The sequence below is a fragment of the Neolamprologus brichardi genome, chromosome 17 (assembly GCF_056152115.1).
Source record: "Neolamprologus brichardi isolate AB-2024 chromosome 17, ASM5615211v1, whole genome shotgun sequence".
Classification (NCBI taxonomy): domain Eukaryota; kingdom Metazoa; phylum Chordata; class Actinopteri; order Cichliformes; family Cichlidae; genus Neolamprologus; species Neolamprologus brichardi.
In genome coordinates this window covers 4,644,262-4,670,677 of record NC_142120.1, presented here as the reverse complement: position 1 = coordinate 4,670,677, position 26,416 = coordinate 4,644,262, and the positions used below count along the sequence as shown (strand labels likewise).

At 39.1% G+C, this 26,416-nt stretch overlaps 2 protein-coding genes across 5 annotated transcripts in view; both read left to right on the top strand.

Annotated features, from left to right (window-relative positions):
- The first annotated feature begins 1 nt into the window (after nucleotide 1).
- LOC102793699 (mucin-6-like) lies at nucleotides 2–20,615 on the top strand. Of its 4 annotated transcripts, XM_087830861.1 has the most exons (45): nucleotides 2–608; nucleotides 682–726; nucleotides 901–1,126; nucleotides 1,620–1,749; nucleotides 1,840–1,903; nucleotides 2,514–2,596; nucleotides 4,071–4,266; nucleotides 4,393–4,518; nucleotides 4,614–4,734; nucleotides 6,534–6,669; nucleotides 6,761–6,838; nucleotides 6,931–7,000; nucleotides 7,093–7,230; nucleotides 7,305–7,454; nucleotides 7,885–7,979; nucleotides 8,071–8,200; nucleotides 8,315–8,558; nucleotides 8,643–8,683; nucleotides 9,261–9,349; nucleotides 10,356–10,510; nucleotides 10,601–10,739; nucleotides 10,848–10,952; nucleotides 11,117–11,311; nucleotides 11,450–11,522; nucleotides 11,628–11,797; nucleotides 11,901–12,057; nucleotides 12,349–12,459; nucleotides 13,835–13,976; nucleotides 14,100–14,128; nucleotides 14,338–14,476; nucleotides 14,534–14,928; nucleotides 15,033–15,233; nucleotides 16,430–16,671; nucleotides 16,786–16,972; nucleotides 17,046–17,268; nucleotides 17,499–17,671; nucleotides 17,811–17,880; nucleotides 18,011–18,120; nucleotides 18,245–18,276; nucleotides 18,367–18,514; nucleotides 18,802–18,839; nucleotides 18,963–19,070; nucleotides 19,269–19,308; nucleotides 20,087–20,195; nucleotides 20,303–20,615. In XM_087830861.1, the coding sequence occupies exons 1-45, from the start codon at nucleotides 425–427 to the stop codon at nucleotides 20,478–20,480; spliced, it is 6,015 nt and encodes a 2,004-aa protein (XP_087686987.1). In that variant the 5' UTR covers nucleotides 2–424; the 3' UTR covers nucleotides 20,481–20,615. The 4 variants fall into 4 exon arrangements, with proteins under 4 accessions (XP_087686987.1, XP_087686986.1, XP_087686990.1 ...); XM_087830860.1 differs by having other exon boundaries at nucleotides 3–608; nucleotides 14,338–14,928; XM_087830864.1 differs by lacking the exons at nucleotides 2–608; nucleotides 682–726; nucleotides 901–1,126; ... (2 more) ...; nucleotides 2,514–2,596; nucleotides 4,071–4,266 and having other exon boundaries at nucleotides 4,648–4,734; nucleotides 14,338–14,928.
- Nucleotides 20,616–24,550: 3,935 nt separating this feature from the next.
- LOC102793104 (uncharacterized) overlaps nucleotides 24,551–26,416 on the top strand; it is a 33,159-nt gene continuing 31,293 nt past the window's right edge. The window contains exons 1-3 of the mRNA XM_087830865.1: nucleotides 24,551–24,786; nucleotides 25,059–25,100; nucleotides 25,412–25,637. Of these exons, the coding sequence (XP_087686991.1) occupies nucleotides 24,720–24,786; nucleotides 25,059–25,100; nucleotides 25,412–25,637 (335 nt within the window). The 5' untranslated portion in view covers nucleotides 24,551–24,719. The remainder of the gene's footprint in view (nucleotides 24,787–25,058; nucleotides 25,101–25,411; nucleotides 25,638–26,416) is intronic.

Genomic DNA, 26,416 nt, shown 5'->3' with positions numbered 1-26,416 from the left:
GATATTAAGTTACAGTTACAGTTACAGGAAGTGAGTTTCACAGCCAAACCTAAGTTTAAATCACACAGTGAACAAATTAATATGTTTAATTGACCTCAGCAAACACATAAAACTAAAACGGCTTCCTATACTGAAACTTGATTTAAAGAAAGATGGTTTTGTTGGATGGAAACTGCTTATTTCAGTTTCTTTAAATCAAATCTATTTGGGTTTTTAATTTCTCTGTGTGTGTACGTCTCTTGCTAATGTTGTTGTTAAATCTGTTCTCATAGCCACATTGCTGGAACAAATTATTCCCCATAAAATAAATCATTACATCATAACTTTAAGGTGAAGACAGGTTTAATAGATAGGGTAAGATTAGGTTCGCATTAAGCTTTGGGGTAAGGATTAGATCTCCAGGAAATGAGTGCACTTCAGTGCAATGTGCCCTAAAGTGATGGCATTATGTATGTGGTCATTCAAGCAACATGTTAGTACTGACACAGACTATATAAGCTGTCTGTTGGCTATTTTTCGACTTCTTCCTGGCTACAGCTGTTGCAAGGGAGCGTCAGGGATCATGAGCTCAAAGCGATGGATGCTCACTCTCTGCTTTTTTTGTTCAGGTAAAAAATATCTCCCAAGTGTTCGTGTTATTTTTACGTTCATATCTGCTTTAACTCTCCTTTTTCATCTTAGCTTTTGGCACAGGTGAATCTATGGCAACAAGTGAAAGTCAAAAATGTGAGTATGCAACATTTGTTTACTATACTTTGATGGTATTTCACGTGAAAGTGAAAACTTTGCAAGAACTACAAGAAATTATAATAATTTTGATATACTAAAATATTATAACTCACTTTTTAAAATTTTAGTTATTTTATAATTCACTCACTTTCAGAACTTTCTTGTGATCAGACACTTGCAGGACATTCGGCAGTGGAGTCGTTCAGCCTTTCCAAGGTTCAGGATTCTATGTGCATTCCAACTGTCCCTTCACCCTCACTCGATTCACCCACAACCGAGTTGAATGCGACGTCTCCATACGCCGAGGGAACAGTGGCTTGGTGGTGCAAGTCGAGATCATCATCAATAAAGTCAGGACTGTCCTTCAGAATGGAAGCATCCTGGTGGAGGACAAAAGGTTTGGCCTCTAGACTATTTATTAAAAATATATAGCCACAGAAATGATTATCTGCCCCGTACAGCACTGAGTTTTCTATCCTACCTGGTAACGGCCTTCAAAATTATCTTAAAGAAGAAAAATTAAAATAGAATTTATGAATTGTCATCTTGCTTTTTGGTCTATATTTTCTTTAGCTTACATTCAGTTAAAGCCATTATGCCAGAAGTGGCAGTTTCCATATTGTGATGTGATTGGTCACTACCGCCACAGAATTTTTAAAATGTATGATTTACTGTTTTGGAGGACGTGTAACATGATTCGCTATTTTAGATTATTTTTAAATCAATGTTGAAGAAGCAAGGACACCAGAGGCCAGAGGTAAAGACAAGAGTAACCTTTGAGACATGTGATATTTTTACAGTTCAAAACTACGAGGTAAATGTTTTTGATATTTGGCTTCTGTCTATACTGTAAAATTCCTGAACCGAGGCTTCTCTCTGCCTATTTACAGTGTTTCTCTTCCATATGATCACACCTACCAGCATATTTTTCAGTACGGCATCTACACTAAACTGAGGAGCTCATTGCTGCCTCTCTCAGTCACCTGGCACAGTGTAGCTGGAGGAATAGACACTCTTTGGGTGAGAGCACTCATAGACACCAGGAAAGCTGACATACATACACTCTGAATTACTACATTATCTAATGTTTTTGTATAAATTACTGTTAAGGTGGAGCTGAGGCAAGAGCTGAGCACTGACATGACTGGACTGTGTGGAAAACACAGTATATCATGTAATTATCTTAATAATTTTATTATTATTGTAATTAATAGGCAATAGTACTATCTAGAGCAGCGGTCTCCAACTTTTTTTGTGACACGGACCGGTTTATGCCCGACAATATTTTCACGGACCGGCCTTTAAGGTGTCGCGGATAAATACAACAAAATAAAACTAGTACCGGTACCGAAAAACAGAAAATTTATTCATAACACACGTGAAAAGACCCAGGAAAACCAAGTTAACAATAAAAATGATAACAAAATAACGCTGAAAACCGATAAAAACCCTGAAAACCATACATTTCACACCTGAGCCTCAACTCCCGCGGCCCGGTACCAAACGACTCACGGACCGGTACCGGTCCGAGGCCCGGGGGTTGGGAACCGCTGATCTAGAGTAATGGTTACAGTGTAGATGATTGTGAAATTATTATAAATAGTGGTTATTATTGACCATAAATTAGTAAAATGTGTTCAAAAAGTCAAAGGAGTGTCAATTTAGTGCAAAGTAGGTGTGCATAATTACAATGAATACTTTCTTACAGAAAATTTGCTTTTTTAAAAATGTGGTATTTGTTTACATAAAGTCTCCTAAAAGAACATGTGTTTTTCTGCATTCAGACAATGAGCAGCAGCTGGTCAGAGAGAGCGTGCTCCCTGATGACACGTGTCAAACCAGAGATTCTGTGTCAGCTCCTAATTCAGTAAGTTCTGCTGATCTGTATGAAGTGATGGAAAAATCCTTGTTATGTAAACACTTTTTTTCAGGTTTCTATGTCCAGAATGAACAAATTCACTTCATCTCCAATGAAATGATTGCTAGTCATTAAATGCCATGCTTGGCATTTAATGACCAGTGTTGGGGAGTAACGGAATACATGTACCGCCGTTACGTATTTAAAATACAAAATATGAGTAACTGTATTCCGTTACAGTTACCGTTTAAAAAGGTGGTATTTAGAATACAGTTACTTTGTTGAAATAAATGGATTACACGGCGGTACTTCCCTGTTTCATATTGTGGCGGGTCAGGCCTGTTTGGGTTTTGTTTGACAGCTACGTTCTGTTGTTCCAGGCGGCAGCGTTACGGTTGCCATGGTTACAGGGTGACGCTCTCTCTCTGCGTGTTTCCTGGGTGAGAGAGCGACTGTTGTTGTTGTGCTAAGCTAATAGGCAGAATGCTACAGGCACAACCCTAAAGAATGTAGCATCATGGGCAGTGTAGTCCGTGCTGCAGGGAGAATGGACTGCCATACCTGTTATGTGTCTGTGAGCGAGGGAGGGAGAAACAGGAAAAGTACGAGCTGTCATCGAGCAAAAACGGGAGCTGGAAGCATGTAAATATAATAATAACCACTGCAGCCAAGAAGAGTGCCTGACGAGCCCAGTTGTAAGTAAGCTATTAAGACTCGACTGTACACCGTGTTCGTGTTTTCCTCCAAAAACAATAAGTTCCGTTGGAGCAGCCTTTCAACGCCTCTCTCTGTCTCTCGCTAGCAAAGTTGACCCAGACAACAAAGTAAAGCTAGTTTTCGGCTACGAGCCCGACATGGAACCCACCGTATTAGCCAGAGGTCCCTTTACTACGGTTCGGAGCCGCGGACCTTCAGTAACAGTAATAAATCACGGCAATAGCACATTCATGTAGTTGTAAACAGCATGATAATATATTAAGTAATCCAAAGTATTCAGAATACATTACTCTCATTGAGTAAGGTAACGGAATACGTTACAGAATACATTTTAGGGCATGTATTCTGTATTCTGTAATGGAATACATTTTAAAAGTAACCTTCCCAACACTGTTAGTGACTAAGTTAAGATATGAAATTACACATGAAGTTAGTAGACAATTATGAGACAATCTGAACAAAGTGATAAATGGGCCGTTTAGATGTCACATGATCTAATCTATGTCCCCTGATTGGTGGTGCTGTGGAGATAGTGGCTTTTCCTGACAGGGAAAACTGTTTTTGCCAACACGTTTCAGAGGATCGATGTCTGATGTAGCAAGGTTATAAGTGAAATGACCTTCTAGCTATCTCCTAGTGCGTAACATTTGGGAGTCTATGCAATCAGCTGTATTTCCAAACACCTAATCATAAAATTTAGGTCAAATGTTTACATCACACGTGGACTCTGTCAGTTGGTTCTAGATTATTTCTCTGGTATTTGCAGGTCTGCAATCAATTCTTCTCCCACATCACGGGTCATCTACAGTTAAGCTGGCTTCATTACCTTCAGCTGTGTTACAAGAACATTTACAGCTACGAAGACAGCAAATATATCAGCTGTGCTTTCTTCAAAGAGATTGGTCAGCTTTTTGGAAAAAGGGGATCTTTCTGGAACAAAACGAGTTCCATAACCAAATGCGGTAGGTGATCTTTAATCAGATTTAACATTTTGAAAAAAGTTGAGTTTTGTTACGTTAAATTTAACTTTATTTTAACTGGGAATTGAAAATTGCAATGAAATATTGTCTTTTTTTGTGTGAAATTAGATCAGCCGACCTGTCCTGGAAATCTGGTTTATCAAGCAGAAGGTGCCCCCTTTGTTCCTAGCTGCTCCAATCCCAACCCACAGGTCACCAACCAGGATATGACTAGCTCCTGTGTATGCCCGGATGGTGAGCAGATCTTCAGTCATTCAGCAGCTAGAATAATTTATATGGCTTTATTTTTTGTTAACTGTGTTTTAAGGCGGTACTAAACATGTGTCTAGGCAAGCTGCTTAATGATCACTTTCCTGGCTTCAGCTGTGTGAATCCAGCCAGTTGCCCCTGTGTGTTTGCTGGCCAGACCTACTTAACTGGACAGACACGTAGCACCAAGTGTCAGTCATGGTAAGTAGACTGAAAAACAGTTTTTATATGAGGTAAAATGGTGAATGGTAAATGGCCTGTATTTGTATAGCGGTTTACTTAGTTTCCAAGGATCCCTTTACCATTCACACACACATTCACACACTGGTGATGTGTGCTACATTGTAGCCACAGCTGCCATGGAGCGCACTGACAGAGGCGAGGCTGCCGGACACTGGCACCACCGGGCCCTCTGACCACCACCAGTTCAACAGGTGAAGTGTCTTGCTTAAGGACACAACGACCGAGGCTGTCCGAGCCGATTACAAGACAAACTGCCAACTCTTGAGCCACGATTGCCCATTTGGTGTGACCAAAAAAAAAGTATCTGGCCCACAAAAAATTAAAAACCATACCTAAATTAAGTCTGACTGAAGTCTTCCTCAAAACCATCTTCAGAAGGGTTTCTAGCTGGTGGTGCCATTATCAGGTTGCTCAGGTGAAGGCCCAGTTTGTCCCCCCTATTCTCTGTATCTAATCCAGTGTGCAACTCATCAAACTGATATTCATTTGTTAAAGTGGACAAATGCACAGGGAGGCAGATCTGGTGAATTGGGAAGAAACTAACTGAAAACCTCTTAAACCTACAGCCATGGCAACAGGCAGACGTGAAGTGGTGAGAGAAAGGACCCAAGTCAGGGCTCTAGAGTGCCACTAATTTGGTTGCAAATGCGACAAAATTTTTCAATGGTGCGACAAAAAAAAAAAGAAATCTTACTGTTCGGGTGACAAAAAACAAAACAAACAAAAAAAAACATCTCTGCAACTCTCAGTGTGGTCAACAACACACACACATTAAGCCCCTATCGTGGACTAAACCAATCAGAGATAGTCAGGGGTGGGACCTCTCTGATTGGCTGTGGTCAATTTGAAATGCAAATAAAGTGAGCTTTATTTACAGTCGGGGATATGGAATAGAAACAAAGCTGAGCATGGCACAGACTAAACTAAAACAAAACCTAAACTGGGAACAACTACAAAATAACACAAAGGAACAAAAGCCTGGGACTAGAAACCTAAACATGAAACATAAAAGCCTGAGATGGGGAGAAACACAACCAGGAACATGAAGAAACTCAGCAGGTAATACACAGGAGACGCAGACAAACCAGCAACAGAGGAAGTCACAGGGAATAATACACAGAGGGATAACGACTGAATGGGAAACAGGAGGGACACACAGCTGGGGCTAATCAGACATCACGAGACAGGGAGGAAGCAAACCAGAATACACTGACATAGGATAAGGACTATCAAAGTGAAACAGGAAGCTTGAGACATTTGCGAAGACGCCGACTCAGAGACACTGAGACATGACTGGTTATGAAACAAGGAACACAGAGGAGACACACTTACCGAGACCAGGAGCTAGAACTACAAGTATAAAATGAACAGAAAACCATCAACACCCAAAAAAACCCATGAAAACAAAAAACCAAGCAATGTAACTTAATCAAACACAAAACACCTGGGTTGCAGCTAGAGAGACAGATCTTGTTACAAACTATGATCCTCAGCAAAAAGCTTGGTCAGTTAGACATCAAGGTTGGCTTCACTTTGTAAGTCTGAGCTAACTTACAAAGTGAAGACAACTTGGAACAGCAAACTTGCAGCAACAGCGCTAAAACTAGTCTAGAGAATAGGTGTTAGCAAATATTCCATTGATATGTTTTTTTAAATGTTGTTCTTTCATCTTATATCTAAGACATATTTTCCAATCATTCATTTACATTTTAGATCATCAACCAATTTCTTTATCTAACGTTTAAACCTGCCCCCAGTTTGTGTGAAGGTGGAAAGTGGCGTTGCTCTGAAGACGTCTGCCCAAGAAAATGTCTGATTGAAGGACAATTTGTTACAACATTTGATGGCAAACAGTATGGGGTCCCTGGTAAATGTGCATTCGTGGCATTACAGGTAATCTGCCCTTTCAACTCTTATCTAACATGGATCTATGTTCTTGTGAGTGGTTATAAATTCTTTGTATTTTAATTAATGACATTTGCAGTATCTCAACTGGACCGTGTTGATTCAGTTTTCTGATGAGGATGTGTCACTGAAAAAAGCTGTTCTTCAGCATAATCAGGTATGCCAAGTGTTTGGGCACTGACTTGGCATCTAAATGACAAACAGGCAGAGTCCACTCAAATTTGAATACTTTTCTTTTCGGACTTTCAGGAAACGTATACGTTCAAAAATGACATGGTGCACTTTGAAAACCAAGAGATTAGTGAATTTTATCAGTCTGGTAAGGCAAAGTAAACAGTCTGCTCAACTGTAAGGTTTTTCATTTTCCTGTGACTACATTTGATGGTTGCCTGCATACCTGTTACTTTTCAGATCATGCTCAAATTTACTGGCAGTCCTCAATGCACGTCCAAGTTGAGACATCCTCTGATATTAAGATCCAAGTCCAGTTGTCTCCAGAAATCCAGCTCTACATCTCTGCTCCTACAAAACACGAGGGCACAATGTCAGGTTGGGGAAAAAAAATTACATTAAAAGCACCATTGGTGGCATGATCCAGCTTGATCACTCAGGGTTTCCTTCAGGTCTCTGTGGCAACAACAACGGGGACAGCACAGACGACTTCACCAGCAGCAGCGGCATCATCGAGAACTCTGCTAAACATTTTGCTCTGTCCTGGAGTCTGGGCACTTGTGCAGTGAATATTCCCACCACCTGCATCAACACTCACAATGGTACCACTTAATGATTCAAATAAATCCTGTATTGTTCACACTGGCATCTAGCTTAAATACAAAGCTGACAGTTAATGTCTATACTAACAACAACCATTTATTTTTTATTTTTCCTACATTCGTCTAATCTTATTGCTAGAAAATGTTTAGTCCAATATTATATTATATCACACAGAGTTGAAACTACATACATGGTTCTAACAAACCAAAGAGGCTGGGGTAACATCCCATAATATACTGTGATACTGGAAGAAGTTCCAGGTTATAGTCAGATTTGGATTTCTAATGTATTGTCTACATTTAACAGACCAGTGTCACTGCTTTCAGTAGGCATAATTATTTATAGGTAAACCCTTTAGGTTTTGTAACAAGTTGACAAATAAGGGAATTATTATTATTTTTTATATCTAATTCATTTTCATTTTTCTAGAAATGTTTGCTAATGAAAAGTGCTCTCTGTTAAACAACCCAACTGGAATATTTGCCAAGTGCCATGGACATGTGCCACCTGACCAGTACTACACAGTAAGAAGAAATTTGGCCTTGTTGATAAATGGTCAAGAGTTAACTGAGGTTGAAAGATTAATATCAAGATGAAACTAATGTTTATTTGTAGGCTTGTATCCAAAGAACCTGTAACTGCAGGAATGTGGAGAGCTGCTTATGCGTTGCTCTGGGCAGCTATGCCAAAGCTTGTGCCGGTATCGGGGTTTTAGTTGGTGACTGGAGGAAAGCTACCAGCTGCAGTAAGTTCATGTTCTACACTATACTGTTCACTTCATTTTGTCACAATCTGTCCACTCTTTAGATGACACTTTATTGAAGAATAATTGATTGCTAATCATAGTGTTGTATTACAGCTCCAGAATGTCCAAAGAACCAAGAGTTCTTCTATGACATACAACCTTTCAACCGTACATGCCGCTCCCTGTCTGAACCTAGCCCTGCCTGCGAGGTGGATGACTCTCCTGTGGAGGGCTGTGGCTGCCCAAAAGGAACATACCTGAACCAAGAAAACACCTGCACTCCAAAGGCAGACTGTGTGTGCCATCACCATGGTGGTATAGCTCCTCCAGGGCCTGTTTTAATCAATGGACGGCAGTGGTGAGCTGTTTCTTTCAATGCATAAAGCCATTTAAAAATGCTACAATGTCAATTATGTAAACATTTTGCTTTGGTGTGTTGCAGCCTCTGTAAGAATGGAAAGCTGACCTGTTCTAAGGATTGCGGTAAATCCATATTTTTCTGCTGTAGTCAAATTCAAATTCAAATTTTATTTGTCACATACACAGTCATACACAGTACAATATGCAGTGAAAAGCTTAGACAACTGCTCGTGACCTAAAGAAAAAAAGAAAAGGCTATGAATAAGATAGGAAATAAATATGAAAATTAAAAAGGGTAAATTTAACTAGGAATGAATAAAATAAAATATAAGTTAATATAAGTTAAAAATGAAATAACTGTACAACACAAATTAGAATGAAGGGTAAATTTAACTGGGAAAGAATAAGATAAAATATATAAATTAAAGTTGAAAATAAAATAACTGTACAACAAAATACACAATACACAGTATAGAAATATATAAGAATGTATGAAGAAATATAAATATATATATATACACAATAACAGCAGCGCACATGTCACATGAAACATAATTATAACAAATAATAATCATCAATTTATCCACAGTTTTAGTATCCTCTGTGATGTCAATAGTGTGAATATGCATAAAATGCCATTGTAAACAACCACGTGTCATATAATACATAGCACAATATTATGTTTTGTGTTAATGACCAGGATGCAAAAATGGGAAAGTTTGTGTACACTGCTCTGAGAACCCCATTAAAACAGTTCAGAAAACTTGTGACAGCCTCAGCAAACCACTGGTAGGTCAAAGGATCATCATTTTATGGCTTTCTATCATTATTATTATTATTGTTGTTGTTGGATTCTTCCTTCATAATTTTTGTGTTTAGACGGCTGACATGTATTATTATTATTTGTTTTTGTCATGGTCTGTTGACCCAGCGTTTTAAGTTTTAGTATATTTGGATGTTGTTTATGTTTAAGTTCATTAGATTAGCGAAGTTCATTTGGTTATTAGACTCCTTGTGTTTTCTTTCCCTGTATTTAAGTTTCCCTCACCCTTTGTGTTTCATGCTGCGTGTCTTATGTTATCAAGTTTGTATTATCATGTCTGTCTCATGTTTCCTGTTTTATTTTGAAGGAGTCGTGTGTACTTTGTTCATTGTATTTAGTTTCACTTCCTTTGTCCTGTCATTAGGCTCATGTCAGTCAGCTGTTCCTCCATGTGTTCCCACTTCCCCTAATCACCTCCTGTGTATTTAAGTCCTCTGTTTTCAGTGTGTCATTGTCAGGTCGTCTGTTGTCCACGCCATGTTTCCTATGCTATGCTATGCTATGCTATGCTATGCTATGCTATGCTATGCTATGCTATGCTATGCTATGCTTCGCTTCGCTTCCAAGTTTCTTGTCTAGGTTTTTCTTATTGTTTGTTTAGATTTCCCAGTTTAGGTTTGTGTTATTTTTGCTTCAGTTTGCCTTGCCCTTTGTTTGTACCTTTTTTTACCAGCCATATTAAACGGCTCGCTTTTTGTTAACATTTCAAGTTCTGTTCCCTGTTCCTTGGAGTCTGCGTTTTGGGTCCTTTTGTCAACCCCTACAGTCTGCCCTCGCCAGACTGTGACAGTTTTTTTAGTACAGGATGATTATCCATTGATCAAACAATTCAAATCTGGTTCTATTAATATTTCTCATTGTAGTTTTTATATAGCTGTCACTGGATTGCAGCTCGAATGTATACCACTTTGTCTAAGATGGATTTGGAGTTATGATTAGGCTGTGATAAAACGTTCTTCGGTTTATTCTCAGGTTGATGATAAAGTCTGCGAGAATGGTTGTTACTGCCCACATGATCAATATGAAGATCACCATGGAAACTGTGTATCAAGGGACAACTGCACCTGTGTGTACAGTGGTAAAGTCTTCAGGGCAGGAGAGACTGTTAAAACCAACTGTAAAAACTGGTAACACACTCATAAGTGGCACTTTACTATTTAACTGACAACATTTAGTTCATCCTCAAACTATCATGGTTTTGTGTCTCTGTCTTGCAGTGTCTGTGGTTGGGGTCAGTGGGACTGCACAGATGAGCCGTGTCCCGGGACATGTCAAGTCTATGGAAATGGACATTATCAGACCTTTGACTCTAAATGGTATCAATTTAGTGGACACTGTCAGTACACACTTGTAGAGGTGAGGCCAAGCACGAAAACTGACATAAAAAGCTCAGTAGTGTGTAGAATTGTTTGCATCACAGTTACACATCACTTTACCTGTCTTATCATTATTTTATTTTTTTAGGATTACTGTGGAAAACCAAACGGCAGCTTCTCTGTCAGAGTGGAGAGCGTACCCTGCTGTGAAGAAGTACTCACCTGTTCTCGCTCCATTGTCCTGGACCTGCAGGTTTGTATCTCTTTCTGCGATGAATTTGCTGACCAAGTGGCATTAATGATTGAATTTTCAAGCTTTACTTTGATGGTAATGGCTGTCATAAAGTAGAAGATGCTTAATACTAGTTTGTCAGTTACAAGATATGGATTTTAATTCTTTTGCTTTGATCCAACAAGGGCAAAGCCACGCTGACTCTGAGTGACATGAAGGTGACCAAAAACCTACAGCAAGGCTGGACCCTGCAGGAGGATTCACTTTACAGTATCGACACTGTGGGACTCTACGTCATAGTGTCAGTGCCGAGCAGCGGGATCACTCTCATCTGGGACAAACACACACGGCTCACCATAAAGCTGCATGAAAACTGGAGGGTGAGCAATGGAAATCTGCACACTTCTCTATTGACAAAATATTCAGCTGGAAGTTGCATATTTGCTGTTATAATGATGAAGATTTTATGCATACTTTGTTGACATTTTAATCACCTCTGTATTGTGGAACGCCTGCAGAGCAAAGTTTGTGGCCTGTGTGGGAATTTTGACACCAATGAGATGAACGACCTGCAGATAAGTGGCTCAGCAGGTGAGTAAAACTCATTTTTTGTTTCATCATACAGTCATAAATCAAAAAGTCAAGCTTTGCAAAAATAAATAAACAAATAAATGACTTACAAAAATCTGTTTTCAGTGGCATCCAGTCCGATGGCCTTTGGAAACAGCTGGAAGGCAGCCACTCCTCCTTGTTCTGATGTAACTGCTGATATATTTCCATGTGATCGCAACTCCTACTGCTCAGCCTGGGCCCAGCGGCGCTGTATGATTATTAAAGGAGACACTTTCAAAGACTGTCACTTGAAAGTATGTGGTTTTTTCTTTTTTAAAGTTTTATCCAACTTTTTTGCAATATCATACCATACATAAAACATGTTAAGAACACCTTTGGATGTTCTCAAATCCCCAGGTGGACCCAAATCCTTACTATCAGGCTTGCTTGCTTGAGTCCTGCTCCTGTGAGTTTGAAGGGAAGTTCCTGGGCTACTGCACAGCTGTGGCAGCTTATGCAGAGGCCTGCAGTGGCCAGGATGTCTGTGTAAAGTGGAGAACACCTGACCTGTGTCGTGAGTTGGGGCCTTTTTTACATATGCAGTTAGTTTTACATAACCTCGAACCTATTTTCTAGTTAGCTAAGATTTAGCTGAACTATGATACATTTTCTCGACATAGATTTAATTTTTATGGCACATACATTCCAGAAACTAAAAATATTACCTGTTTACATATTTTTGTACTTCTTAATGCTTATCATTAAGAGGTAATCAGTCACAATATGTAATGATCATTATGGGAAAAAAATTTAAAAGTGTCAAAAATATAATTAATCTGTTATATTTCACCTCTCTAAATACCAGCAATTTACTGTGACTACTACAACAAGCCTGGACAGAGTATTTGGCACTATGAAGCCTGTGGTAAGAGGAGAACCTGCGGTAAAAGAAACAACCTCAGTCACAAACTGGAAGGTAACCAAATATTCTTCTGCTAAAATACTACTGAAATACACGTAAGATACAGTATGTGAGCTACTGGTATGAGCTTTGTTTTGATTATCACTCTAAATTAACAATCGTGGATGCTGTACTTTTTAAACTTCAGGATTTCCCCCACAGTTGAAGGAGAGTATTCATAAATTTATATTAAATTAATGTGACTCATTTACTTTAAGCTTTAAAAAAAAACCATGGAAACTAAGGGCCATCTAAAGGCCATCAAACCACATTTTATTGACATGTACTGAGATGTGAAGTAGGGATGCAACGATACCAATTTTTTCAAACCAATACGATACCGATACTTGGATCTGAGTACTTGCCGATACAGAGTACAAACACCGATACTTCTAACACACACACACAACACACACACACAAATGCAATGAATTGGAAGACATGTTTTATTTTATTCTCTGCCGATAATAAATAGCATCTTATTAAAAATGACCACAAAAAAATTTCAAGTGAAAAATAAGCACTTTTGTTAAATTATTGCACTGTAATTTAACAAAATATCACTGAACTATTGGCACTAACTCGAGCTTTCAGAATAATAAATAAACACTTCTGTTTGGAATAAAATAAATACAAATTAGATTTGAAAATAAAATAAACTTTTAAATTGTTGCAGAGTGTCCATATTGTAAACAAACAAACAAAATAACGAAAGTTTTTGGCATTGGCGAACAAACTCCTCATCTGCCCGTGGATCATCAGTCGACTGTGCCATTAAACCAAGGACTGACATCGCGCATACACTGTTTGTCTTTACCTCTTCAGAAAGTTTTGGCACCATTATCGCAATTTCATATTGCAGCTCGAGTATGCTGAGAAGACGGTGCAATCCTCTGTTTTCCACGACCGGCATTGGCTGGTCATCCAGAGCGATAAAATGAGTCAGAGCCTCTGTTATTTTAACTGCCCGTGGATTTTCTCTTGACATTTTTCATCGCTTTTCCAAAACCTGAGTTAAAGTTGGCTGTTCCGGTCCACACTGCTGACATTTTGTTTAGCCTAGCTACAGCAGCCTCCAGTTTCTCTTTTTTATCTGGAGCCGCCAGTCTCACTCGCCTAACCCAGTGCCTGTTTAGTGCGGGATGTCCCCCTAGTGGCCAATCTAAAAACTACAACAGAAATGACAAGCCACCCTCTGATTAATGAAATAAGTTAGTATCGGTTCATGGTATCGGTTAACTTTCACGAGTATGAGTACACGCACATTTTACAGTATCGGCCCCGATACCCGATACCAGTATCGGTATCAGTGCATCCCTAATGTGAAGCCTGTTTAACTCACTAGATCCTCTAAAGTAAAATACTTTACTGTTGTTTATTTTTGGAAAAGGCTGTTACCCCAGATGTCCAAAAGACACTCCATACTATGATGAGAATAGTGGAGAATGCACCACACTGAAGGACTGCTCTTGTTACTTCAATGACACAATTGTACAACCTAGACAAGTGGTGAAAATCAACTCTACTGAGTGGTACGTTGACCTATTCATAGTATATATGGTATCTAAATATCAACATTTTCAGTGTAATCATCAAATGTCAAATCAAGTGTTACATTTGAGGTGACACTGCTGGATGTTCTGTGTATTTTCCAGCTTGTGTGAAAATGGAAGAATTTATTGTGGTAAGTTTGAGTGACAATTTGGATTCCTTTACTATTACATTGTTACTAAATATATTTTTAAATGACGTTAGAATTGCAACTGCTTTGATGTGGGTAACATAAAAAGATCTACTGCAGTGAACTACTGTAACTACTGAAGATTATTTTTTAGCCCTGTAGAAAGTCTTCAATTAAGGCTTCTGTATCTGTTACCACTTCTATTATTACAGCACCTCCACCCACAGCTACACCTGTTACCACACCTGCAACAAGTACTCCCAAAACAACTGCTTCGACCACTGTCATTACACCAACATTTACCACTAACAATGTCTCAACTACTGCTGAAGCAATGTCAACAGTGTCCACCTCTACACCAGCAAATACTGCAACTACCACGGATGCATGGTCAACTATGGCCACCACCTCTACACCAACAGCTTCAGCAACTACCACTGCTCAATGGTCAACAGTGTCAGTAACGACTAATACTGCCACTAGTAAAGAAACATGGTCAGCAATGCCCACTACCACCTCTCAGCCTACACCTACTTCACCTGTTACTACACTGACAACTCCCTCACCTACCATAGTAACCTTAATAACCTCTACAGAAGCTAACCAAACATTAGAAACTACCTGGTCACGCACCACCTCATTTTCAACTATAACGAGTTCCACTTCTTCACTGACAACTGCTGTTTCGACACAACTGACAACAAAAATAAATGTCAGTGAACACACCACGGTACAGATTACCACATCAGAGTCTACAACTGTAGGCACAGGACCAACACAAACACAAGGGTCCACATCCCAGGGTGAGGTTTCTCTGTTCTTCATTGGTCCTAGATGTCCTTTCTGTACATGCAACTACATTTCTGTGTTTTTTCCATGTCTTCAATGTCTACAATCATACCACCAGTGTGTGAATGTGTAGACCTGAAGAATAGAAAACGCTGGGCTTGTGGTGAGACATGGACAGAAGACTGCTTCTATAAGAGCTGTGTAAATGGAAAGATCATTTTGGCATCAGTGGCTTGTCCAGAGCCTATAATTCCCAACTGTCCAAGAGGCCAGGCCACAAAGGTCTCTGATGGATGCTGTGAAACATGGAAGTGTGACTGTAAGTGATTCTGCTTTTGTTTTTTGATGTTTTGTTTTTCATTCCATTGATATGTCTTAATGCATTCTCAATCATCCAGGAAAATAAATCTCCAAAAGTTGATTCTGTTCATCTGGACGTAGTGTATTCTGGGAGAAACATTTCGTCACTCATCCAAGTGACTTCTTCAGTCTCAGCTGACTGCAGGATTCCCCAATCTTATAAACAGTACATTTGCATAATGACTGAAACCAGCCCACATCCTGGACAGGGAAGAACGCTGGTTTGAGCGCGGAGTCAAGGAGGCCATTTACGTGAAAAGGGAAAGACCATCTCTGAATCGAGGAGGGGGCCTAAGGGTACATCTTTTGCCATCTTACAATGCTGTGATTGCAGCCATTCCCCAACTCTCTGTGAATGGTACTTATGGCCAATGATCAGTGGGCTTTGATCAGTGGGTTTTGGTCAGTGGTTGTTGATCAATGGTCATGAGAATTTGCATAATTATGATTAAGGAACTGACCTCACAGCCCATTGTTCCTTCGCTGGGCTGGTTTCAGTCATTATGCAAATGTACTGTTTATAAGATTGGGGAAACCTGCAGTCAGCTGAGACTGAAGAAGTCACTTGGATGAGTGACGAAACGTTTCTCCCAGAATACGCTACGTCCAGATGAACAGAATCAACTTTTGGAGATTCCATTGATATAGTACCAGTTCACAAAAAGTACTTATTTTCAGGTACTTGAAAGACTTGGAATACTACAGAAAGAAAGCCCGGTGTTTCCTAAAAGCACCACTTGGCAACAGTGAGGGAGAAAAACTTAAAAATCTTGTAACAGGAGATAACCTCTAACAAACCAGCCATTTCTCTGCACACGGTGTACATATATATATATATATATAAGAGGAATGAACTGAAAATTGACTAATAGAAAAATAAGCACTCAACATATTAATAAGGCCTGCAAAAGCATGTGTAATCAGTTAACTAGAGAACAGTGCTCCCAGTTGGGCAATGACTCAATGCTTAATGCATGACTGGTCATCAGTCTGCAAAAAATATGCCCTGTGTCATTTTCTAAATGTTCTTCCTTTGTCTTGATAGAAAATCATGACAAACATGCGATCCTGCTTATCTAAAATATAATTTTACAGATATATTTTCAGCCCCTACCTTTCAAATCACGTGTTATTCTTTTCCTGTTCTATTTCCAGGCCAGTGTGAGCTGTACGGGGAGCCTCACTATATTTCTTTTCAAGGAGTCTATTTTGATTTCCTGGATCCGTGCACCTACATCTTGGCGGAGGAGCGTTCACCACGCCATAATCTTACTGTCGCTGTGGACAACTCCTATTGCGTGCCAGGCAACAATGGCTCCTGTGCTAAAGACATCATCCTAAGATATCAAAACAATATCGTCATACTCGGTATCGACCCACATTTGTTTACAGTAAAGGTAGAATATAACACAACTCGTATTTGCATTAAATGCCACATGTGTCTATTTAAGCTTACATTCTTCTGCAGAAAGTATTTCAAGATGTTTTAGCAAAGATCTGATGTGCCTTAGGCCTCTCTGAACGATGTGACGATACAACCACCATATGAAGAGCATGGGTTAAGATTTGAGACCACGGGGTACATGGTGTCAGTTCATCTCCCAAAGATCCGTTCTTATGTCTCCATCAGCCCGTCTCATAACCTGGTGGTCAATCTGGCCATGGAGCACTTCTTCAACAACACTCAGGGACAATGTGGTGGGTACTAGATAGAAAGCTGTGTGTGTGTGTGTGTGTGTTTTATCTGCACTTTTCTCAATTCTCCCTCCAGGTGTGTGTGGTGGAGCATCATGTATTCGCAAAGGAGGGCAGATTGAGGATGACGGATGCTGCGATAAGACGGCCTATGACTGGGTGTATCCAGATCCTCTAAAGCCTGCCTGTAATCCTGCACCAAGTGATGTACCCTGTCTTTCTGGGCCAACTTCAGCACCGCCTACACCACCTGTTCCCCCCTGCCCTCTGAGCCCATTATGTGAACTTCTACTCCACCCGTAAGTTGCACTTCGCTAACATACTACTGGCCAGATTGTGCTGGAATACATACTGCTCACTGATACATGTTTAAGGCGTAAATCTGAGACAGGAAACAGAATGATGCTTTTCCTGTAGTTAGCTGTAGCATGTTCTCTTTGTTGTTGGCTTGATGTTAATAATGTGTAATTTTAGCTGCCTTATCTCAGCATATTTTAATGAAACACCGGTGTAATGTATTTTTTCTCAGCGTTTTTGACACTTGCAGCAAGCATGTGGATCTAAAACTTAAAAAGAAGAACTGCCACTTTGATTCCTGCCTGAATCCTAATGGTTCTTGTAATATTTTGGCACAAGCTGCTGAAGAATGTAAAAATGCAGGTTTCTGTATTGACTGGAGAGGACTGACTAATGGATCATGTGGTATGCAACTTTTATCTCTTACACTTACAATCTTGGTGAATCAGCTTAACTCTAGTTGTCTAATAGACCAGTGTTTCTCAAGTTCTTCCTGAAAATAATACTTGTATTATTAACTTTAGTGTCCTCCATCACTTTTCAGATGTGCCTTGTCCACATGGGCTGGTCTACAGAGAATGTCATGACAAGCAGGATGATTTTTGCAATAGAGGGTAAAAAAACAAAAAGAAAAGCACTTTTAATAAATAATTCCAGAACAATTAAACAATTACTCTCGTCTGAATAAAACCACTGTAGGTTGGCTTTTCACCTTTATGTATTTTCTTGGGTTTGACTGTTCAGAGTGCGTTATCCAGGAGCCTCCCTTGAAATGAACACTGCAGGTTGTTTCTGCCCCAGCAACCTGTTTAGAGCTGGACCACACTCACATATCTGTGTATCTGACTGTGCCTGTGAGTAACTTGCACTACAGGGGGGTTACAGTGACAGCTAGAAGATTTTATTTCTTCATGAAACTCACAAGTGTGGAATTTAGTGAGTGAAGTGAGTTTCTTTGATCTTTTTATTCCCCCACAGATTGCAAAGGACCAAGAGGAGAGCCTAAATTTGTAAGTATCTTTTCAAGAGTGAAAAAAATTCAGTCTCGTCTGTATAGGGATGTAGATTCAGAAATATATTCCCTGATCTTGTCTTCCCAGCCTGGTGAAGTGTGGCAGTCCAACTGCAACCTGTGCACATGTAACAACCAGACTCAGACTGAGGAGTGTTTTCCAAAACCTCCAGTTCCTCTCTGTGGCCCCAGTGAGGTTTTAGTAACCACCTCCTGCTGTGGTGATCAGTTGTGTGGTAAGAACATCTTTTCTCAATTCTAATGTATGGTATAAGGGTCACAGTGCTGGTCAAAAGATATCAAAGGCACCTTCTCATTCATATGTTTTTCTTCATTTTTTCTATTTTAAATCATACTGTAGACTCCAAAGCTATCAGATGTTAAAGTGTTATTATACTTTTTTTTTTTAACAGCGAAATCCATGCTTGCACTGATCTAAAGTGAATTTTTTTCTGTTACCTGACTCAGATATTTGTTTTTCTTAAGCTGAACTCAGAGCTTGTTGTTATTTGTTGTTTTCCAGCCAAGAAGATATGCAACTATAATGGACAAATGTACGAGGTATGCTATCTTCTTTCTGGTCTTTTTCTTTGTTTATTCGGCAAAGCAAAGAGTTCTTTCTCACAGATCTGATCAGCCAAGTTAACATTGTTTTGCTGCGTTTTCTATGTTTTCTTTGTGTAGATGGGTGACAGATGGACAGATGTTGCCCACCCCTGCATGACATTTACTTGCAGCAGAGAGGGCATTCAGACAGAGAGTAAAGTCTGTCCCAGTCAAAGCTGCTCTGAGGTATTGAAAATCCACACGGTGATCCCTAAACTAAATACTGCATCAAGGGCATTTACTTTGATAATGTGATAATGACTACAGCAATATTGCAGTGTTTACAAACACCCATAAAATCTGATGCACTGGTGTCAGACCATAGTTAAAGGTTTGAAAGAAGAAACTCAGCGAACAGCTTAAATGTTGGAATTTATTTTCCAGGAGGGCAGAATTTGGGATGATCAACACTGCTGCTATACATGTAAGTAAAGCTAAGGAAAAAAATGTAACAACTAGCTTTGTTACATACTTGAAACACATTTTTTTCCTTTCAGTTTTTTTTAAATTGAACACACATTTAAGCATTCTACCTTCCAGAGGGCACCTTTGATTTGATTAAATGAATTTGTGCATGCTATGATTTCTTAGCATGTGATCAATATACAAAGAGCCAGCAGCAGAACAGGAAGTCACTGCAGGGGAAGCATTCGACATTTGACTCCTCTTGATGAGACCAAACTCTTTTTTTTTTTTTTGTACATTTCTGAGGTTCTCTAAAAATGGATAAATTAATATGATAGAAATACTATTTTAATCTGCCTTCCTAATCTTGGTGATATGCTCATGGATTACATGCACATATTTAGTGCAAGGGGATGGGATGACCTTCTTAGCCACACCCCTTGGGGCTTAGACTGTGAACTTTACACTTTATGATCTGGGTTACAAAACCATAAATCTCTAATTTTAGCATGACTCATAGTCTTACAATTCGATACACATGAAGATTTTAGAAGAGTCCATGTCTTAAAGCCCAAGCTGTCCTGAGAGTTAAACAAAGCTTTTTGTATATTGCAGACACACAATGACAACATGAGCATGAGTTACAATTTGTGTGCACCAAGTAGCGTTTGGGTGCTCCACAAAAAATGATCCTGATAAATTGTGTCCTGAATGTTTTTTTTCCTCCCCTTCTGTCTCCATGTACTCCTTGATTTTCATTATCATGGCCTCCTGTACGACATCACTTCCACCTCAAGGCGAGCAGAGATGCGCTCCCAAGATGTCCAGTATCAACATCACCATTGACAACTGCCGCACTGTCATACAGATGCCTTTGTGTCAGGGCCAGTGTTCCTCTCAGCCAAGGTGAGACTAAATCAAGCTGTCAAGAGCAAGACCTGTGAGTTTTTCTTTCCTGCCTCCTCCATCCCATCTCACTCTCCTCCTATACGTCCCTTGGTCTCTTGAAACAGGGTGGTGTTACACGGTGACTTGCTAGTGCAGCATAGCGCATGCTGTGTGGAGCAGAGCTCAGTGAAGAGAACAGTGACCCTGCATTGTTCTGACCTCTCTACTGTACAGCACACCTACAAGCACATCACCAGCTGTGGGTGCAGAGGTATAGAAATGTGCATCACAGATGAAAGCTAAAGATTTTCAGACTTTTGCTTTGTATCCGTTTGATTTGCAGATCAAAAACATTTGGTGTTCAATTATGGTGGGTTATTAATTAAAATAGTTTTTTGTTCTTCATAGAAATCAAGTGATGAATGTGCTTTCTATCAAATAAAGAAAATATTATAATAACCTCCAAAGTATGCAGTTTTCTTCTTTGTCAATGGGTAAAAAACATTTTTTTTTTGTTGGCAGATGCCTCCACCAAAGGAAAAAATTAAATAAATGTGAAGTTAAAGGGCAAACTGGGCCCAGGCCAAGATCAAGATGAACTTTATTGGTGTTCAAAGTAAACTTGGTACCTGGAGTCTGGAGTCTCAATCTGACGAAGCATTCAAAATTTCATGAAACCAGGAAGAAAAGTCTAAACGGCTCAAAAATGATCTCATCAACCTGAAATAGGCATCAAATTGTAGCCACAAGCTCTCTCTCCTTCATAACAAAGTTTAAGAATGGTGAATAAGAATTTTGACAACATGGTGGAAATACAAAAAGATTACAAATCCCAAAAATTACAAATCATACAAGTATCAGTTGTCATGGGAAATGTGTTGAACGTAAAACTCTGAATTGATTAATTTATTTCTCTTGAAACCAAACAGAGATTGAAAACAATAAAACAGGAGCGACACATGGCCACTGATGCCATTATGGATTTAAATGCTGCAACAGTATCTGTTTTCTTGTGAAGGTGATCTTTGTCTGGAAATCCATCAGGAAGCTCTGAGCTAAGCAGGTTACACAAAATGAGCAGCGACTCTGAGCCCAGTCATGAACTCCCTGACTTTGTCCAGATTCTCACAGAACATGTGAAAATTGGACATTTTGATGTACTGAGAAGAGGACGAACTCATCACTAAACACGTGAACCAACTGGTACCTGCAATGTTTCTGTTTTATCTCTTATAATAAAGTCTTCCTAAACTGCTTCATGAGCACTCACTCTATAAACACGTCCAATGTACTCCTCTTACTTCTTTAATCTCACTGAGCCTGCTCCCAAAATGGAAAACCAAAGGATAAGCACCAAGTTCACAACCCCCCACCCTCTTTCTTTTCTTTAAAAAGAGGATACATTATTTCATCACTGGTTGCTGGTAAACTTTAGAATTTGTTTGAAAATTTTAGAATGTCCTATAGACTTTCCTAAACTTTGCTTTAGATTTTAGGGCCCTAATGGTCAAGCTCATCTGTAGTCTCTGGCCTGCTGAAATCTCATTCCTCTTCCTGAGCTCTTACGTCATCTGATCAGCCGTTGCCAGTGTTGGGGAGTAATGGAATACGTGTACCGCCGTTACGCATTTAAAATACAAAATATGAGTAACTGTATTCCGTTACAGTTACCGTTTAAAAAGGTGGTATTTAGAATACAGTTACTTTGTTGAAATAAATGGATTACACGGCGGTACTTCCCTGTTTCATATTGTGGCGGGTCAGGACTGTTTGGGTTTTGTTTGACAGCTACGTTCTGTTGTTCCAGGCGGCAGCGTTACGGTTGCCATGGTTACAGGGTGACGCTCTCTCTCTGCGTGTTTCCTGGGTGAGAGAGCGCCTGTTGTTGTTGTGCTAAGCTAATAGGCAGAATGCTACAGGTATAGCTCTAAAGAATGTAGCATCATAGGCTGTGTAGCCCGTGCTGCAGGGAGAATGGACTGCCATACACGTTATGTGTCTGTGAGCGAGGGAGGGAGAAAAAGGAAAAGTACACGCTGTCACGGAGCAGAAACGGGAGCTGAAGCATGTAAATATAATAATAACCACTGCAGCCAAGAAGAGTGCCTGACGAGCCCAGTTGTAAGTAAGCTATTAAGACTCGACTGTACGCTGTGTTCCTGTTTTCCTCCAAAAACAATAAGTTCCGTTGGAGCAGCCTTTCAACGCCTCTCTCTGTCTCTCGCTAGCAAAGTTGACCCAGACAACAAAGTAAAGCTAGTTTTCGGCTACGAGCCCGACACAGAACCCACTATATTAGCCAGAGGTCCCTTTACTACGGTTCGGAGCCGCGGACCTTCAGTAACAGTAATAAATCACAGCAATAGTACATTTACGTAGTTGTAAACAGCATGATAATATATTAAGTAATCCAAAGTATTCAGAATACGTTACTCTCATTGAGTAACGTAACGGAATACGTTACAGAATACATTTTGGGGCATGTATTCTGTAATCTGTAATGGAATACATTTTTAAAGTAACCTTCCCAACACTGGCCATTGCTGGTAGCTAGCTACATACACTTGGTTCAAATCATGTGGGAATCAGGCTTTTCAGGCAGTAGTACCAAAGTTGTCAAATTCTCTTCCACTATGTTTACATTGTACAGGCTCCACTGACACTTAAAACTGAAGTATTTGTGAAGCAGTTTGTGATTTTTATTTTGAAAAAGTGCTATATAAATAAATTTGATTTATTTATTGAGGAGGGAAGCATTTTATAGTCGAAGTTTAGCATCGTCATCACTGAACGCAAATACAGTGTTTACCTCAAGATGCATTCCACTATTACTCCCACATTTGTGATCACAAAGACATAAACATAAAAATATGTTTTAAAAAGTCAAATGAGAATGTGAAAGATTTTTTTGTTAAGAAAAGATGAGATTATGATATATGTATTTTTTATTTATTTTTTTGTCTGCTTATCTAGTTGGTTTTTGTTTTTTTGCCCTTTATCCCCGTCCCTCTTCTCCGCTGTTTTCCCCCCCTCTTCCTTTCTCCCTTTTCTTTTCCTCATTCAAGTCTGTCCCGTAAAATAAAAAATAAATAAAATAAACAATAAAAGGTGAATCAAATAGACCATTACGGCAAGGCTGGGATGGTCAATTTGGTAAAGTAAATCCGTTGGGCATCTTTCTTCACCTTTAAACAATAATTCTGATGGCAAAAGAACCAAACAGGACAGGCAAAAAAAAAAAAAAGATGAGATTAACTTGACTTGAAAATTGTGAAGATGAATGTATACAGGAGATAAGTCCAGAATGAGGATGACAGCATTCACTCCTGAGAAATATACAACAGAAAAGCAAATATTTTTGAAATAGTTACTTTTTAAAAACAATCTAGCTAACTTTAATTTACTAAAAAAGTACAGAAAGTGTGTGTTCTGTTTGTGTCTATGCCTGGGTGTGTGTGTGTGTATGATGGGTGTGCTCCTGAGTATATTTCTTTGTTCTGCCTTCAGAGAGTCATCAAAGGAAAAAGAGGTAAAAGGAGAGAGAGAATAATATGGGAGCTGTTTTCTTGACCCAGCCAGGGATATAGTCCAGGTTATATAAAGTTACAGTGACAGAAAGTGATTGGAGGTAAGGTGCTACTGTTTCCATCATGGGTTATGTTTCACAAATTAAAGTTTAGTTGATATGACCCAGCAAACAAATTGGTCTGTGAAAGTCAGGATTTTATTATTTTACTGACTATATTAGATAATTATTTTGTCCTCATTATACACGATTAGCAGATAATGTGACTGCTGTTCAGAGTTTGAGAACAGAAACAGAGAAATCATACATACAACTGACAGAATGAGAACTTATCATTATCAGAGCAGAAATTGGAAGTGCCGGTGTGAAAAATAGATATTAGAAAATTATTTTGACACATAAGGAAAAACAAGTCAAAATTGTTAAGACTATGTACTTTTAAGGTGTGTAGCTAAATTTGGCGTGAATGTAATTTATTGGCTAAAAATTAATGTACACAAAAATCAGCTCTTTCTTTCTCTTCATGTGGATTGACCCATATCATACATGCTGTTGTGTGATTTCAGCTATGCAACCAGTAAGAAGAAGAGAAATTTGCTCCTTACTCTACTCTGCCATAAGGAAGACCACAATCAGAAAACATGATAGAGGGGACGTCTGCAGATAGGGCGGTCATCAGATGATATTTTTTTTGACCTGGTTAGAGGCATAGTGCAGGGCATATCTGTTTACTGTTCTAAGAAGAAGTGGATTAGCAGTTCATTTAATCCTCAAAAGGTAATTACATTTTTTCAAAGACACGCTTTCAGATTGGTCTAAAGGTTAAAGCTGGGTCTCCAAGGAATCAGTGTAGGTCAACGCAATATGCCCTGAAGTGATGGAAACTGTGTGGGAACTGGTGTGTGCATGCGTTGCGGTATGTGCACATGGTAATTATTTTGTGCCGTGTATTGTCACTGCATATAAAAGGCATGTAGTGAGCTGTCAGTGCACTTCCTCCTGGTTGCAACTGCAGCATGGGAGCATCAGGCGGCATGACTTTGCAGCGATGGACACCAGCTTTCTGCTTGTTACTAGCCTCAGGTATCATACAACCTTTAATTCATCATTTTTATTTACATTTGTATACATTTTAAACATTATAAAGAGAAAAACAATCACAAAAGTGCAAAGTAGATATTAGTAGAGCAGATATTAAAATATGTGAATATCTCTTCTTTATTCTAGGTATTAAAATATAACAAACAAAACAAATGTTAAACAATTTATAAACAGCAAAAGATGCAATAAGAAACAAAATTAAAAAATGTATTTTCTGTGACTATATTACAATTAACATTGTATTTTCATCCTAGTTTTTGGGAAGGGAGGAACTGTGACAAGTGAAATTCAAAAATGTGAGTACTTAGCATTCCACTTAATTTTTATTTAGAATTTAAATGCCTTAATCATGTGCATTATTAATTATAATAGTATTTTTACTGAATATAAATGTTTGCTAAACTATAGAATATTGACTTTTGGAAATGTAGGCAGATTGAAAGAGTAGTAAAGAGTCATTTTGTCACTAAATTCTGAAATAATAATTAAATGGGTTTGATTAAACTGATAACAGTTTAATCTTAAACCTACCATAATAAATTGTTTGATTCTATTCTATTATTGAATACAGTAAAAGTTGTTTGGCTCAGACTTTTGTTGTATTCAGACACTTGCAGGACATTCGGCAGCGGTGTCCTCGAGCCTTTCATTGGATCAGGTTTTTATGTGCGGTCCGATTGCCCCTTCACTCTCACACGCTTCACCCACAACCGGGTGGAATGTGACATCACCATACAACGAGGGAACAGCGGGCTGCTGGTCCAAGTGGAGATCATCGTCAACAAAGTCAGCACTGTTCTTCAGAATGGAATCATTCTGGTGGAGAAGAAAAGGTATGGATCCAAATACACCCAGATGCTCGTACATTAAAAGAAAACACAGCCGTAAAGAAAGCCAAATAGTATCTTATGCCTTATATTATCACAGCATCTGAGTCAGCTGTGCTACAATTATGACCAGAGTCACTTTTATGTCATAACATAAAGTTTAAGTAGGCAACTATTTGTTTCCTAGAATACCGAAAATGACATATTATAGTATTGAAATCCTTTAAATCTGTCTCATCAACATGTAAACAATTTAAGAAGCATAAAATGAACAACGCAGGTTATATTTTACTGTAAATTCTACCTTTAATTCAAATACAATGGTTACCTTATTCACAGCAGAATATCATACTGTCGTGGTTCTGGGTCATTCGACTCAGCAGTTTGAGTTTATGATATTTTTCTGGTTTCTTTGTAATATTTTAGTTTTCTATCCTTTAGTTTAGTCATGTTTTTTCTGCCAAGTTAATTATATTCACAGCCTGTGTTTTCTTGTCCCTGTGTCATTCCCTGTTTCTTGTCTGAGTCTGTCATGTCGTGTCGTGTTGTTGTGTCTCGTCTCTCTTTCCTGTTTACATGTTCCCCTCCTTGTGTTTCCCCTGTGTTGTGCTTTCATGTGTGTCCTTCGCAGCCTGTCATGTCTCCCTCTCTCGCTCTCTTTCTGTGTATTGTTTTTCTTGATTGTTTCTGCTTTCTCATCTATGTCTACTCCCGTTGTCTCCCAAGTCTGGCTCCTGTGTCAAGTTGTGTGAATTAGTCCGTGTGTCAGTGTTTCCTGTTTTACT

Bases quoted from the DNA above. Each gene is read 5' to 3' on its own strand.
- LOC102793699 (XM_087830860.1), top strand. From the start codon at position 425: ATGTGCCCTAAAGTGATGGCATTATGTATGTGGTCATTCAAGCAACAT. The intron at 1,750-1,839 runs GTGAGAGCACTC...ATTACTGTTAAG, and splicing joins GAGGAATAGACACTCTTTGG to GTGGAGCTGAGGCAAGAGCT. The intron at 7,001-7,092 runs GTAAGGCAAAGT...GTTACTTTTCAG, and splicing joins TAGTGAATTTTATCAGTCTG to ATCATGCTCAAATTTACTGG.